The sequence below is a fragment of the Solanum tuberosum genome, unplaced genomic scaffold (assembly GCF_000226075.1).
Source record: "Solanum tuberosum cultivar DM 1-3 516 R44 unplaced genomic scaffold, SolTub_3.0 scf00073, whole genome shotgun sequence".
In the NCBI taxonomy this organism is placed as follows: Eukaryota; Viridiplantae; Streptophyta; class Magnoliopsida; order Solanales; family Solanaceae; genus Solanum; species Solanum tuberosum.
In genome coordinates, this window is record NW_006239002.1 from 30,017 (window position 1) to 45,628 (window position 15,612).

General features: G+C 37.7%; 1 protein-coding gene across 2 annotated transcripts in view; it reads left to right on the plus strand.

The window, feature by feature from the left end:
* Positions 1–15,612, plus strand: part of LOC102604383 (serine/threonine-protein kinase TOR) — a 36,279-nt gene that overhangs the window by 17,372 nt on the left and 3,295 nt on the right. For both annotated transcript variants that reach the window (XM_006346213.2, XM_006346214.2), the window contains exons 25-50: positions 189–312; positions 421–606; positions 2,017–2,169; positions 2,363–2,515; positions 3,706–3,777; positions 3,868–4,002; positions 4,092–4,153; positions 4,304–4,401; positions 4,824–4,933; positions 5,014–5,187; positions 5,283–5,348; positions 5,461–5,529; positions 5,623–5,736; positions 6,062–6,202; positions 6,318–6,446; positions 6,546–6,705; positions 6,833–7,047; positions 7,512–7,718; positions 8,775–8,888; positions 8,965–9,168; positions 10,572–10,652; positions 12,081–12,155; positions 14,626–14,692; positions 14,810–14,970; positions 15,125–15,298; positions 15,381–15,509. In XM_006346213.2, coding sequence (XP_006346275.1) covers positions 189–312; positions 421–606; positions 2,017–2,169; positions 2,363–2,515; positions 3,706–3,777; positions 3,868–4,002; positions 4,092–4,153; positions 4,304–4,401; positions 4,824–4,933; positions 5,014–5,187; positions 5,283–5,348; positions 5,461–5,529; positions 5,623–5,736; positions 6,062–6,202; positions 6,318–6,446; positions 6,546–6,705; positions 6,833–7,047; positions 7,512–7,718; positions 8,775–8,888; positions 8,965–9,168; positions 10,572–10,652; positions 12,081–12,155; positions 14,626–14,692; positions 14,810–14,970; positions 15,125–15,298; positions 15,381–15,509 — 3,373 coding nt within the window. The remainder of the gene's footprint in view (positions 1–188; positions 313–420; positions 607–2,016; positions 2,170–2,362; positions 2,516–3,705; positions 3,778–3,867; positions 4,003–4,091; positions 4,154–4,303; positions 4,402–4,823; positions 4,934–5,013; positions 5,188–5,282; positions 5,349–5,460; positions 5,530–5,622; positions 5,737–6,061; positions 6,203–6,317; positions 6,447–6,545; positions 6,706–6,832; positions 7,048–7,511; positions 7,719–8,774; positions 8,889–8,964; positions 9,169–10,571; positions 10,653–12,080; positions 12,156–14,625; positions 14,693–14,809; positions 14,971–15,124; positions 15,299–15,380; positions 15,510–15,612) is intronic.

A 15,612-nucleotide genomic window follows, 5' to 3' on the forward strand; every position in this document is an offset into this window, starting at 1 on the left:
ATTCTACTACTGCTGTTTTCCAAAACTCAGTTTTATCTTATCGTGTTTGACCTTATCCTTTCTGTTTTAATTCTAAAGGAGACTGAATTGTGAGTTTGTACTTGATAAAAGCTTTGTACTATGTGATTTCTGCAATACTTTCTTCAAGTTTGTGTTGATAAATTGTGGGTGCTCCCTTCCATTCACAGAAACAAAGAAGAGCTCAGGAAAGATGCTATTGATGCACTTTGTTGCCTAGCTCATGCTCTTGGAGAGGACTTCACCATTTTTATTCCTTCTATTCATAAGCTTATGGTTAAACATAGGCTGCAGGTCGGCATTGATTTTTGGGGTTCTCCCTGTCACTACTATAACATTATAACGGCTTATAGTTATACTGCTGGGGAATTTGTTCTTGATATGATAATTTTTTAAATACAGCACAAGGAATTTGAAGAGATCCAGGGACGACTGGAAAAACGCGAGCCACTGATTTTTGGGAGCACCACAGCTCAGAGATTAAATCGGCGGCTGCCGGTTGAGGTCATCAGTGATCCTTTAAGTGATGGAGAGAGTGACCTCTATGAGGTTGGGACCGACATGCAGAAGCAGCTCAGAAACCATCAGGTAATTTTTTAATCTTCTTTTGTTTGTTACTGGGACTTAAAATTGTTGTACTTAATGGTAGGATGAAATCCTTTCTGACTACGTTCAGACTTTGAGCACTCTCATAAGTCATAACTATAATAGCACCTTCACCCAAAACAAAAGAAATACGCCCCCCCGCCCCCCCCCCACCCAAAAAAAAAAAAACAAAGAATCAAAAAGGTAACTAATGAATGATCTACCTTAGTGGAAGTGATCAAAATCTCTTTCCTTCACCTCCCTTCATGAAATCAAACAATAGTGCAAATATGCTTACATCTCCAGACCAACTCCATGTTGTCAAGAGTCTGCTACTTATCTATGAATAACTAGCAAATAAGTAGGACTTTCCCTCTATAAAAAAGTAAGAGGGAAAGTCCTACTTATTTGCTAGTTATTCATAGCTCTTTGCCATAAGTAGCAGACTCTTGATAACATGGAGTTGGTCTGGAGATGTAAACATATTTGCACTATTGTTTGATTTCATGAGGGTGGTGAAGGAAAGAGGAGATTTTGATCACTTCCACTAAGGTAGATCATTCATTAGTTACCTTTTTGATATGTTGTTAGGGAAGAAGATTTATATTCCCTCTTGTCTATCCAATTTTGAAGGGGCTGAAAATGCTGACATGGAGGGTTATGAAACTCATTTACTTGTTGGAATAAAGTTACTTCCCCTTGTCTTTTCCTTACTAACATGGGAGATAATTGCTAACTCATTTAGCAGAAGAAAATAAAAGGGTTTGGGGATATCTCGATGATCCCCAAAAAAGAAAAGAAAAAGAGAAATAACTTTCATCTTTGGGATGAAATTGTCTATGCCATATAATGTCAGAGATGTCTATGAATCATGGGGTCTTGGAAAGTTCATAAAGCCATCAAGAACATCTTCTTTGGGCTGAAATGGTCTATGCCATATAATGTCAGAGATGTCTATGAATCATGGGGTTCTTGGAAAGTTCATAAAGCCATCAAGAACATCTGGATATGATGCCTGCTTGTATTTTTTGTGTATTTCGGCTGTAAGGAGTCACATATGTTTTGATGGTATCTCAAATTCTAGTAGTTCCTTAAAAGCTAGATGTTTGGTTAACATCTTCTTGATTCATTTTAATGATATTTCACTTATTTTCATAAAACAAAAGGGATTCCTTAGGTATCCCATCAGGTGGGGGCTTCAATGGGGTCAAATTTCTCGCTCTTCATTGCACCTTTCTTTTTAAAACCAAGAAAACAGAATTTTAAATATGAAGGTCGGCCTGTACGTTGAGTTGTAGCAGGAATTATTGAATTTCTGTTTCCTTCTTTTATTTGAATAATTTTTCCGTTACTTTTCTTCAAATTTTGATGATGTTTAATTGGGAATACGGACTCTAAAATACATTTATGTAGGTCAATGATGGCAGATTGCGTACCGCCGGTGAGGCTTCTCAACGGAGTACTAAAGAGGATTGGGCAGAGTGGATGAGGCATTTCAGCATTGAACTTTTGAAAGAATCACCTAGTCCAGCATTAAGAACATGTGCAAGACTGGCTCAACTACAGGTATTATCCTCTTCAACATCCTCTTCCTCATCAGATACCTTTATCTCAATTAATAAATAAATAGAAAACCTCTTTTTCATTGTTCATAAGAAAAAAAGAAGAAGCTAAAAAACTTTTTAAAAAAGAGGAAAGTTCCAGAAATATAGAAGTGCTTCTAGTTGTCTTTCTTTTTTCTAATGTTGAACTTTTGCAGCCTTTTGTTGGGCGGGAGCTGTTTGCTGCAGGTTTTGTTAGTTGCTGGTCACAACTTAATGAGGCTAGTCAAAGGCAGCTAGTACGGAGTTTAGAAATGGCATTTTCTTCTCCAAATATCCCACCTGAAATTCTTGCTACACTTCTGAACTTGGTTAGTTTTTCCACATTCTTCAGTTTTGAAGATATTGATCCATTGATGTTCTCACGAAATGACGGTGTTAATGTGAAATTTGAGTTTAAAATAGAGGCATTTACATGTTCTTCATATATTCTAGGAGAATCAGCTTATGTATACAAGAAGATTGACTGTCCCCTTACATGTTCAGACTGCTTGAATATAGGATCTCCAGAATAATTACCTTAACAAGATAGTCCCTCCGTTTTTCCTGTAATTGAGATGTTCCTAGAAAGAGTAGAAGTGGTCAGAGCTTTACAGCGCACACATTAAATCATAGTGGTAGTAGTAGGATCTCGTAGTCTTTGAGTTATGATGTTGTTTGTTTCAGGTTGGGTGCTGGGGGCAATATACTGTTTAACCATGTTTTTTTTTTGTGGGGGGGAGGGGGGGATAGAGAATTATATGGAATCATCATCTGGATTGTACTGTGGTTTTACCTGATGCATGTGATAAATTCTAGTTGTTTCCTTTTGCGGTGCTTAATGTTGATAGAGGGGTAGCCTAAGCTCTAAAAGTTGAGTTTGTTCCTAGAACTTGATATTTCGTGGGCCTCTTTTAGGGTTTTATAGGTTGAAAGTATGTTGATTGGTATCCGAGAGGAAATCTACTTGCAATTAAAGTTCATACTTTTTTTAAAAAAATGTTGTAAAGGTCCGTGGATGTTGTTTGGGGCGAAGAGAGCGCTTGGTACAAAATACAGCTGCTATTGACATATTTTTTGGTTTATGACATTAGTTCCTCTAGGACAAGTATGAAGCTGTGTTTTGGGCATTTCAACGTGTGAAAGGGATAGTGGGAATAACTGATGTTCTAGTGAAGTGACTCAAGAGTGAAGACTAAGGGCTAAGGAGAGCTTCTACCATTCTAAAAAAGAGTTGAGACTAAGGAGAACAGATAGACCAGGGATGGAATTAACTAGCAATAAAGTGATCATCCAAAAAAGGATGATTAGGTATGGTTGTAGTCAAATTAGAGGGAACTAACTGTTTCTGGTTTTCTTTTTTTATCAAAACTCTCATATTCTTTACTTGGGTGATTGCCAATGTTTTTTTGGAAATGATTGGCTCAATAGATGAATGAGTTGCATAGTAACAGTAATCTGTCCTCTGTAAAGCTGCAGTACTATAATTTTTATTTTAGTTTTGGCTGATTGTACTTTCCAGGCGGAGTTTATGGAACATGATGAGAGACCCCTTCCTATAGACATCCGTCTGCTGGGTGCTCTAGCGGAGAAGGTGAGTTTATTCACACATTGTGTAGTTGATTGATATAGACCTTCTGCTGTTATTAGTTAAGTAGTGTCCATAATGAGCTCTTCCTCTCAGTGTCGAGCATTTGCAAAGGCCCTACACTACAAGGAAATGGAATTTGAAGGCGCACTTTCAAATAGGAGGGATGCAAATCCTGTTGCTGTAGTTGAAGCTCTAATCCATATAAATAATCAATTACATCAATATGAGGTCTTGATTTCTTAGTTGTTTGTTGCAGCTTACATATGTTTCATACTGACTTCCTGGTGATTAAACTTAATCATGCTTGACATCTTCAGGCAGCTGTTGGAATATTAACATATGCTCAGCAGCATTTGGGGGTTCAGTTGAAGGAGTCATGGTACTGTTGATTGTTGCATTCTGTTGTACTGTTTTAATTGCAGCTCATTCTTTAGTTAGTTACTATAGGCTGCACAAGCTTTAACGTGAAATGGTGGTCTCAAATGTATCTTCTCCTTCACTGATGTCATTGCTATTTGTTGATTTTCAGGTATGAGAAGTTGCAACGCTGGGACGATGCTCTTAAAGCATACACTGCTAAGGCGTCACAAGCTTCGAGTTCACATCTTTGTTTGGATGCTACTCTAGGTTTGTATTATTGGAACAGTTGCTGCATAATCTGGTCTATGAATTCTTCTTGCAGAACTACTGAAAATATTTGATCCTAGTGATAGATCATATTCTAGATCCGAGTTTTCCTTCAAAGAGTAGTGACCTTCACTTTTGAGTTTCATTATCTGAAAAAAGGAGTCAAGGAAATTGATTGACCCCCTCTAACTACCTGATGTAATACTTTAACGGTTCCAAGTGGTAATTGAATTCATTCTTTCAGTGAAATTTGTTTCGTCACTTGTTCTTAAATTGCTTGGTGGCTTAAATAAATGCTAGTTGACCCGTGGAATTGGGTTGTGTTATTCATCTGGTTCATGTTGAAAAAGTGAATTTTATTCGTCTTGTATGCTCTTTATTCTGTTGATGATGATCTGTATCCTTCTCTGTGTTTCCTTAAGGACGTATGCGATGCCTTGCTGCTCTAGCTCGGTGGGAGGAGCTTAACAATCTTTGTAAGGAATACTGGACGCCAGCTGAGCCAGCAGCTCGACTGGAAATGGCACCAATGGTTTGTCAACTTATATGTAATATCTGATAGCTTTTGTTATTTGGATAATCATAGTGAATGCATGTTTTGGACTAGTTTAGGCTGCTAATGCTGCCTGGAACATGGGTGAGTGGGATCAGATGGCAGAATATGTTTCTCGGCTTGATGATGGTGATGAAACCAAATTCCGAGTCTTGGGAAATACTGCTTCCAGCGGTGATGGAAGTAGTAATGGCACCTTTTTTAGGGCCGTTCTTCTAGTTCGTCGAGGGAAGGTAGTCTGTCCATTTTTCACTCATTCATTTGTTTTGATGTTGTGACATGCTCTGCTCTAGTGTAATCTTTGTACTTGCACCCCTTCTTCCATCAGTACGACGAAGCACGTGAATATGTTGAAAGAGCAAGGAAATGTTTGGCAACCGAGCTTGCTGCACTGGTTTGTTTCTTCATCTCATTATCTCGTCATTTCCTCCCTTTTTATACTCATTTGATGACTTGTACCGGATTTTATAGCAAAATTCTTGACAATTCTCCGTTAATTCATCTAGGTTCTTGAGAGCTATGAACGTGCTTACAGCAACATGGTTCGCGTTCAACAGCTTTCTGAATTAGAAGAGGTGACATATATTTTTGGCCTTTTCTATTAAGTGATTCCTAATTGCTGTGATTTTTAATGATCTGAGAATTCATTTTCATCTCATTCTAATTAGGTCATTGAGTACTGTACTCTTCCTCCTATGGGAAACCCTGTTGCTGAAGGAAGAAGAGCCCTTGTTCGCAATATGTGGAATGAGCGCATAAAGGGTGCAAAAAGAAATGTCGAGGTAAATTTCAGAACTTCCCTCAGTGAGTGAGTTTCATATTGGTTGTCCAAAGTGAGTTTCATATTGGTTGTCCAATCATTATTTTTTGATATTTTCAATCCGGAAATGCTTACATGAGAGCTTGGGTGACTAGTTATGGCCTTTGTATTTATTCTCAAACTCATGGTGTCTTACAAAAACTCCATCTGTCTGGTCTTTTTATTGTCTTTATGTGATTCCATGCTCTCTCTCTCTCTCTCTGAGTTATAAGTTCTTACTCTTTTGGCAGATCATTTTTCTGAGCATTCTGCCTCTGTTATCTGCAACATATTCTTATTTTTTGCAGGTCTGGCAAGTACTTTTAGCTGTGAGGGCACTTGTATTGCCTCCTACAGAAGATATAGAAACATGGATCAAGTTTGCATCACTCTGCCGGAAAAATGGCAGAATTAGCCAAGCTAGATCTACGTTGATTAAACTCTTACAGGTCAGTAATTTACCCTGGGTTGTGGATAAAAAGCGTGTGTTGCCTTGTGTTATATCTTTTTTGTTATAGATCTACTTGTGAGACTGCATGTTTATGACTCCTTTTTATCCTACAGTTCGATCCTGAAACGACTCCTGCAACTGGGCGGTATCACGGCCCCCCTCAGGTGATGCTAGCATACTTAAAGTACCAATGGTCACTTGGTGAGGATCATAAGCGAAAGGAAGCCTTTGCTAGGTTGCAGGTATTGCACTTATAAAATTACAATCACATTACGTATCACAAGAAGTAAATATCATGTTCATGCTTCTTCATGCGCTGTCATTTAATTTTGATATTGAAGGACCTTGCTATGGACCTCTCGAGAACAGCTACTCTTCAACCAGTAATGCAGAATGCATTAGTTGCTTCTTCTGGTGCGCCACTTGTTGCTCGTATATACCTCAGACTCGGCACTTGGAAGTGGGCACTTTCTCCTGGTTTGGATGATGATTCTATACAAGGTAAAATGTGAAGACACTCCACTTCCCCTCTCTAAAGAAAAGATAATGAGGCTTTATACTTGATTGTGTGACAGCTTGATGATATCACTTCTAACGACTGTTTCTTGGATCATATTGACCTTGTCAGAAATTCTTAGTGCATTTAGAAATGCTACTCACTGTGCAACGAAGTGGGGAAAAGCATGGCATACTTGGGCACTTTTCAATACAGCAGTGATGTCTCATTACACTCTAAGAGGTTTTGCAAATATTGCTGCACAGTTTGTTGTTGCTGCCGTAACTGGTTATTTTCACTCTATAGCTTGCGGAGCACATGCTAAGGGTGTTGATGATAGTTTACAGGTTATATCTGAATCTACAAGCTAATTTAATTCAGTTTATAAAAGACTACCTTGTGTGATGTTGAGGTGTCACTGGTTTGTCCTTGTTGCTTAATGTCTTTCTTATTGAGCTTACTGGTTGCGTAGCACTTCGTATCCTTGCAGTGACATGGTGTCCCTTTTCTTGCTGGCTTCTTGCTATATTTTAAGCTCACGTGTCGTTCAAACATGTTCCGCATACTCTACAAAAATATATTTTTATATCTAATTCACTTTGCATCTGTGCACGTGTTTGTCAAGATGAAGACATTTGTTTATCTGATGAAACTCTATACTCCTAACTGAATTTATGGATGTGTTGAATTTAATTTTCAGCATCGTCATATTTGCCTGGTTATCCAGCAGCCCTGTTAGATTCACTAGTGATCACTATTGACTTCCATTATATTATTGATTTACTTTTATGGTTATGTTTCCGGGTTTCAGGATATTCTTCGTCTTCTTACTTTGTGGTTCAACCATGGAGCTACTTCTGAGGTCCAAATGGCATTACAGAAAGGATTCACACATGTTAACATCAACACATGGTTGGTTGTTTTACCTCAGATTATCGCACGGATACATTCAAATAACCATGCTGTCAGAGAACTGATACAGTCCTTGTTAGTGCGAATTGGACAGAGTCATCCACAGGTTTTTACTACTCTTTTTCTTTTAATAAAAAATAAGAACCATGATTTTGCTATCTAGTCGTCACTGTTTTCCCTCGACATTTCCTTCCCACCCTGTATTTTGTCCCTCTAAATTTCTCTTGTAACACCTAATTGCGAATGACTTGTGTTTCTATTTACTGTTATTGGGTTAATTTGTTTGATATCTGACCTCCTTATAAGTCAACATACTGACCATTCTTAAACTGTTAAATAGGAAGACCTGCTATGAAAGATTCATGGCTGAGCTGTCAGTCATTTTCTACAAATCTACAGTTAGTCAAGTACCTAACATTATCATTTGTATGAAACATGTGAAGAGTGCCTGGACATTCCGCTGTAATTTTATTTTTTTTGAAAATTATGAGCCTGTTCAGTTCATACCGCCAACCCTAATTAGTTTGGGATTGAGGAGGTGGTGTTGTCATCTTAGGCTAATGCAGTTCTTTTCTCTTCAAGATAGTCACGTGTGTCGTTTCTTAGTCCCCTAGGGTAAGTTCATGTAATATGTAGCCATTTGCATTTTGACACTATTCATGAAGCTTTATAAGCGTAATCAAGACATATTATAAGTGGAAATGAATCTAAATAGAGGGGATGACATTCTCTTCCCATAAGGTTTCTATGTGTAATAACCTAGTTGATATAAAATGTCTATGCGGACGTACTAGGACAAACATAACAATGTGCAGTCTTACTATATTGGTAGGTGTTTTGTATATTTGTTGTATCTGGGAGAAGTGTTAAGATGGACATGCACATGCAAATAAATGAATGCTGGGAGTACATAGTTAACAGAACTTAACCGAAAATAAGTGAAAGCAGAATGCCTTAGAGGATAATCATACCATTTGTTCAAGTTAGGAGTAAAGTATCGTGGCATGTGCTTGTAAGTTATTTTAGTGGTCAGATACTAAAGGACTTTATTTCTTGTTCTGAGCAAGTGAGATTATTGTATGTTTCTATCTGCTTGTGGCTGCCTTTATTATATACTACTTCCTTTTTCAAAATTCTAAAATATTGTGGATCTTATCTGCAGGCTCTTATGTATCCACTTCTTGTGGCATGTAAGTCAATTAGCAATTTGCGCAGAGCTGCAGCTCAAGAGGTGGTTGATAAAGTTAGGCAGCATAGTGGCGTACTCGTTGATCAGGTGAAGTGGAACTTGTTTACTCTGATAGTTTGTTAATTTCTTTAAGTATCATTCTGACATTGGCTTGATTTTGAAGGCCCAACTTGTCTCAAAGGAGCTTATCAGGGTTGCAATACTTTGGCATGAAATGTGGCATGAGGCATTGGAAGAGGCCAGTCGTCTGTATTTTGGTGAACACAACATTGAGGGCATGCTGAAGGTGTTAGAGCCTCTGCATGAAATGCTTGAGGAAGGAGCAATGAGGAATAATACCACTATAAAGGAGAAGGCATTCATCCAGGTTAATGCTCCTAATCAAATATGTGCTTGTGCTCTTTCTTGACAAAGATACTTTGACTGTCTAATAGATTCTTCATGCCCTTCCATTTATTTTTCCCTGGGCTTGGGTGGTTATGTTATGTTAGGATATGGGTTTGACTAAGCTTGAACTACTTCGGGCTAGATTTTGTGTATGGTGTTTCCTTACTATTACCCGAGTATCAATTATTCTTGGACTTCATTAACTAACTGGGAATACTTATTATTTAACGATGGATTGACTACAACAACAAAGAACCCAATATAATCTTGTACATGCTTCCCACCAGACTAATAGGTCTAAAATCCCTTATACGCATTGCTCCACTTTCTTTGGCACAATGGTTATATAATTAGCATTGAGACTTTTCTCAAATTCCCCAGATTTTTGGAATTGCGCAATAGTCTCCATCAACTCATCTTTAACTGTCCTCTAACACTGTTGGGAGAAAGCAAACTGAAACCATTCAGTCCCAAAGCCTTGTCCCCCTCTTCCCTTAACTCGTCTTCATCTAAAGCCCGTTCTAGCCACTCAACCCCCCCAAAGCCCAAGGAGTGTGGCTTAGTGGTCAATGATGTGGGTTGAGTACCATGAGGTCTCAAGTTCAATTCCCAACAGAGACAAAAACACTAGGTGATTTCTTCCCGTCTGTTCTAGCCTTGGTGGACGGTAACTAGCCTTGGTGGACAGAGTTACCTGTTGCTGGTGGAAGGTAGTATGTATCCCGTGGAATTAGTCGAGGTGCACGAAATAGATGAAAGCCAAGTTGCTCGGACTCTTCACTTTTGGACCCGTGTTGACACGACGTGGGTGTGGGATCCATGTCCGATTTGGTCAACCAATTATGGGTACTTTGACCAAATCAATGGGGAAAGTCTGGAGAGTTTTAATGATTTCTATAATCAATACCAAAGCTAAGATGAAATTGAAGAAAATGGAATACCTTTTATATAGAAATTTCTATGTCACCCTTTTTCCTTAATCTCCTTCTAGGATTCTCGTCAAGTCTCCACAAAATATCTTATAATTTAGGTTTTATAATCTATTTTTAAAATTATTTTTAGGTGAATCTCCGCACCCGTATCCATACATGGATCCATATCCTCCAATCTTAAAAATTAGATCATGAAGGATCCAACCTCTAGATCCACACCAGTATTGGACATCCGCACCCGAGTCCGAGCAACTTAAGATGAAAGGCTTCTTTAGTAGATCGCCCTGACATGAATTCCGAATGGGTTCTCAGAAATAGACACAACCCACCTCACTCTCAACTCCACTCTCTCCCACGCATGCCCACACTTTCATAGTGTGGCTTAACAACTTGATCCGCCTATAGTTGCAATTTTGATTGAACTGATGGATAGAAAACATTACTTTTTCAGGCATACCGTATTGAGTTGTTGGAGGCCTATGAATGCTGTATGAAGTATCGGAGAACTGGAAAAGATGCTGAATTAACACAGGTACCCTTTTGACACTTGAATTCCACTTGACCATTTCTCTCGTTGTTTCCCTCTTCTACTTATTTAACTATGATTTTGGTATTTTGCATTTTCTATGTGATGAATGGCGGTGCCAAGTATCCAAAACTTTTTTCAAGATTCCTGTCGTCTTAGTAATTTGGATGATGTGCTGCATTTCATAATTTTATTATAGGAAACTAATTGTGATCTTTATTGCTATGAGAGGTCCTTTCTGCTAGCTATAAATTGGCTCAGAGAGAGATGTTTTTACTTGTCTCTAGAATTTCTGATACTTAAATTACAAACATACAAAGACGTTTTGAAATGGCAATTTGTGGAACTAGAAGAAAGATGTAGAAGAGTAGACATCAGAAAGGAGCCACCTTCCGCGCCTCCACCACACACTCAGCAGGAGAAAAATCTTCTTCAGAACATGCCTGAGTGGATTTTTTTTTGTCTCATTTGGTGAATAATAGGATGTTGTCCTCAAATGGGCAGCAGAGGCATGGACAATATCAGACTGAATGTCTTGCAGTTAGGAGACTTCAAATTTTCCCTCTTATTTTCTAATGAAGAAAAAACCCTTTATTAAGAGGAGATGGATAGTGGAGAGGAGTTTTTGATGCTGGAATGTTGGTATGAGTCAATTTGGTGTTTCAGTGGAAGGAAATGGAAGGACTACTGCCCATCAATATCACCGGAGTCTGGCACACCTGTGGTGTTTTAAATTTCTTCAAGAAGATGGAAGACACGCGAACATTCATGGATGTTCAATGTAACATGACTGATATGGATGGGGTCACAATTTGTGTGAAGAAAGGGCGAAGAATGGGAACTGGGGTATAAACTTTGGTTATCCTGAGTTCTAGGGGAGGGAGAGAGTTGAAAAGGGGGATGGAGGGAGGTGGAGTTTGGGAGGGGCTTTTAAGTCATTGGCTTTTCTCAAAACAGAAAAGGCTTCACCAAGAAAGGGCTTTTATATCTACCACTCTTTCCCATTGCTTACATGACTTACAAACTTAATGCCATGATAATCACACAACTTCAAATATCTCCTTTATTATAAATTGGAATCAGGATAATCTTTCTTTTCTCCACTCATCAAGCATCCTACCATTTTTAGTATAGCATTAAATAGCTTGATAACTCATCCTAGACCAATCTTTCCAAGAAACTTTCATTCAGACCTCTATAGGAATACTCCATCTAGACAACAGACTTTTCTTATCTTCATATTTTTTGTGACATCCCTTACCTCTGCCAGCCGAATTCTACTTGTGACTTTCAGTTTTCTATTTTTTATTTTTTGATAAAAGTCTACTGGAAACTACTTTTTTTTTTCTTTTTGACAAAAGTACTGTTAAGTCTACTGGAAACTACTATAGTTAACAGCCCAGTATTTGACAAGTCAAATCTTCATTTTGGTAGGCTTGGGATCTCTATTACCATGTATTCAGGCGGATAGATAAGCAGCTTCAAACACTCACAACCCTGGATTTACAGGTAAGCGGCATGTTATGTTTTGTTATTGGTATCAGTGACTCTGCATCATATTCATTCTTAGAAGAGGAATAGGTAGATACAATCCTGCTTAGAATAGGAATAGTATTAGCTTTTAAGTCAAAAATAAAAATTCAAACTGAAATGACTTTTAAGTCAAAAAATAAAAAGTAGGGGGAGACCTACTTTTGATTTTTAACTTATTTAAAGTTATTTTAATCTTGCCAAACACTTTCTGACTTATTTTAAGTCATTTTTTGATTTATTTGAAGTTATTTTTATATTTGCCAAACACTTCCAGTAGTGAAAAATTGATTCAAGAGTAGGTTTGATCAACTTTTAAGCCAAACTAAACACCCTCTTAGTTACCTCTTTGGTGAAGGATTGTATTGTAGTATCTATACATGGGGTCTCTATGTAATAATGGAGATATACAATTCAGTAATATTCTTTTCCTATATTTCTCACATGGTATGAGAGCCTCTACAATTTTGATAGAGAATCAAAGAGCTTCCGCCCGTCTGACCAATGATTATGTTAGGAAAAGTTGGGTCACTGTGTATTTATAAAGTGACTATTTTTTTATATCTAATTTGTGTAGCACCGTGCCATCATTCCAGTGACTATTTTCTTATATTTAATTTGTGTAGCACTACGCCATCTTTTCGGTGACTATTTTTTCATATTTAATTTGTGTAGCATCGTGCAATCTTTCTGGTGACTACTTTTACATTAATTTGTTTAGCACCGTGCCATCATTCCAGTGACTACTTTCTTATATCTAATTTTTGTAGCATCGTGCTATCTATCAGGTGACTACTTTTTCATATCTGATTTGCGTAGCACCGTGCCATCTATTCGGTGACTACTTTTTCATATTTAATTTGTGTAATACCGTGTCATTTTTTTGGTGGTTATTTTTTTTTTTTCATATCTGATTTACGTAGCACCGTGTATCTCTTCGGACTACTTTTCATATTTATTTTGCGTAGTATTGTGGAGTTTTCCAAACTACTTTCTCATATCTGAGTTGCATAACATCGTATTCTTTTCGGTGACTCTTCAGATTTGATTTGCGTAGTTCCATTCATTTTTCCGGTGACTCCTCAAATCTGATTTGTGTAGGGTTGTGCCATCATTTCGATCCATCCTGTATAATTTCTATTTTCCAGTTGGGTCATGCCATCATTCTGACCCTACCCATATAATTATCTTTCTTAATAAGGTTGTGCCATCATTTCGACCCTCTATTTTCCAGTTGGGTCATGCCATCATTCTGACCCTACCCATATAATTATCTTTCTCAATAAGGTTGTGCCATCATTTCGACCCTACCCATATCATTTTTTTCTCAATAAGGTTATGCCATCATTTGTGACTATCTCATCTAAAAGCTTAAACTGTTAGAGAGACCACAATTTTATTATTAATTATATTCTCAACACGCCCCCTCACACGTGGGCCTGTTTCTTTTTCATGGGCCAAGCACATGAAAAATCTTTTTTAATTTTGGGTGGCGGTGAGATTCGATCCCAGGACCTCTGCAGTGTGTGACCATCTCATCTAAAAGCTTAAGTTGTTAGAGAGAGCACACTTTTATTATTTAATTATATTCTCAACACTCATATTGTGACCACTTTCCGCCATCAATTCTAACACTTCGATGCATAAGCAAGTTCTGACTAGTTTTTCTGTGACTTTCTTGTTCCATATCTTAATATCGACTCATCTATTGATTCCAATACGATCCATATATTTTATACCATAAATTTTGAGCACTTTTCGGCAACCGCTGCACTATGAATAAGTCTATATGAAGCAACCACCTGGTTTGTTGCTCAAAAGGAGTCTAGTAGCCTTTGTATGTCGATTGCATAGTTCACTCTATGGTCTGAAATAGTCTTCTCGAGCTTGGTTTGGGAAGTTCAACATAGTAATTCAAGAGTTTGGCATGACTCATAGTGGGGCTGATCACTCTATGTTTTATCAACATTCTGCATCAAATCTAGTATTTCATGAGAAGACCAAATACATTGAGATTGATTGACATGATGACATCATGCATCAAATTCAGTATTTAATGACAAGACTAAGCACATTGAGAGTGACTATTGAGAGTGACTGTCAATTTTGTGAACTAGAGTGATCAACTTGCAGATATCTCACCAAATCCCTCATCGGTCCTCATATTAATTATATTTGTAACAAGCTAGGTACATATGATTTGTATGCACCAGCTTAAGGGGGAGTGTTGGAATAGGAATAGGTATATACAATTCTACTTAGAATAGAAATAAGAATAGGAGTAGTAATAGGAATAGGGAATAGTATTTAGTTTCCTACTTGGTAAAGGATTGTATTGTAGTGTGTATAAATAGGGCTCTATCTAATAATGTAGATACACAATTCAATACTATTCTTTTCCTATATTTCTCGCATTCATAAATAACGTTATTTTACTTTTTTATGCCAGTCTGTTTCCCCCGAGTTGCTAGAGTGTCGAGATTTAGAGCTAGCTGTTCCTGGAACTTATCGAGCAGGTATACTTATGTTGTTTGAACTTATCACTTGTACATGGTTAAGCGAGTACTTAATCCAGTTTTGTGCCTTGGTATTGATACGTTTTGTTCTATCAAATTTCAAACTTGTCATCTCAGATTCACCAGTGGTGACAATTGCATCATTTGCACCCCAACTTGTTGTAATTACATCCAAACAACGACCTCGTAAATTGACAATCCATGGGAGTGATGGAAAAGACTATGCTTTCTTGCTCAAAGGGCATGAAGATTTACGCCAAGATGAACGTGTCATGCAGGTTAGCAATTGCTGGTATATAATTATGCTTTGTAAATGCAAGTGGGTTCCAGGGATTCTGCTACCTCTGTTTATTAAAAATTTGGTGAGGCTTTATTTCATCTCTTCCTTCAACCTCGAACTAAAAGATACGCTGTGTTGTTGCTATGCACCAGTTGTTTGGTCTGGTTAATACTTTGCTGGAGAACTCGAGAAAGACTGCAGAGAAAGATTTATCAATTCAACGATATGATGTCATTCCATTGTCCCCTAATAGTGGACTGATAGAATGGGTTCCAAATTGTGACACCTTGCACCAACTTATTCGAGAATATAGGGATGCTCGGAAGGTTTGTTCAACATAATACCTTTTTATGCTTGAAAGAAACTAGTATTTCTATCTAATTGTTGTATATTCTTCCAATTTTACAGATCACCCTAAATCAAGAGCATAAATTGATGCTGAGTTTTGCACCGGATTATGATAATTTGCCACTTATTGCCAAGGTGGAGGTGTTTGAATATGCTTTGCAAAATACAGAAGGGAATGACTTATCAAGGGTGTGTATTATATGAGACTTTCTGCCTATTGGAATAACATCCCTGGTATATAAATATTAGCAAAATCTTTCTGCTCATTGCTTGTCTGAAGGTATTTATTTTG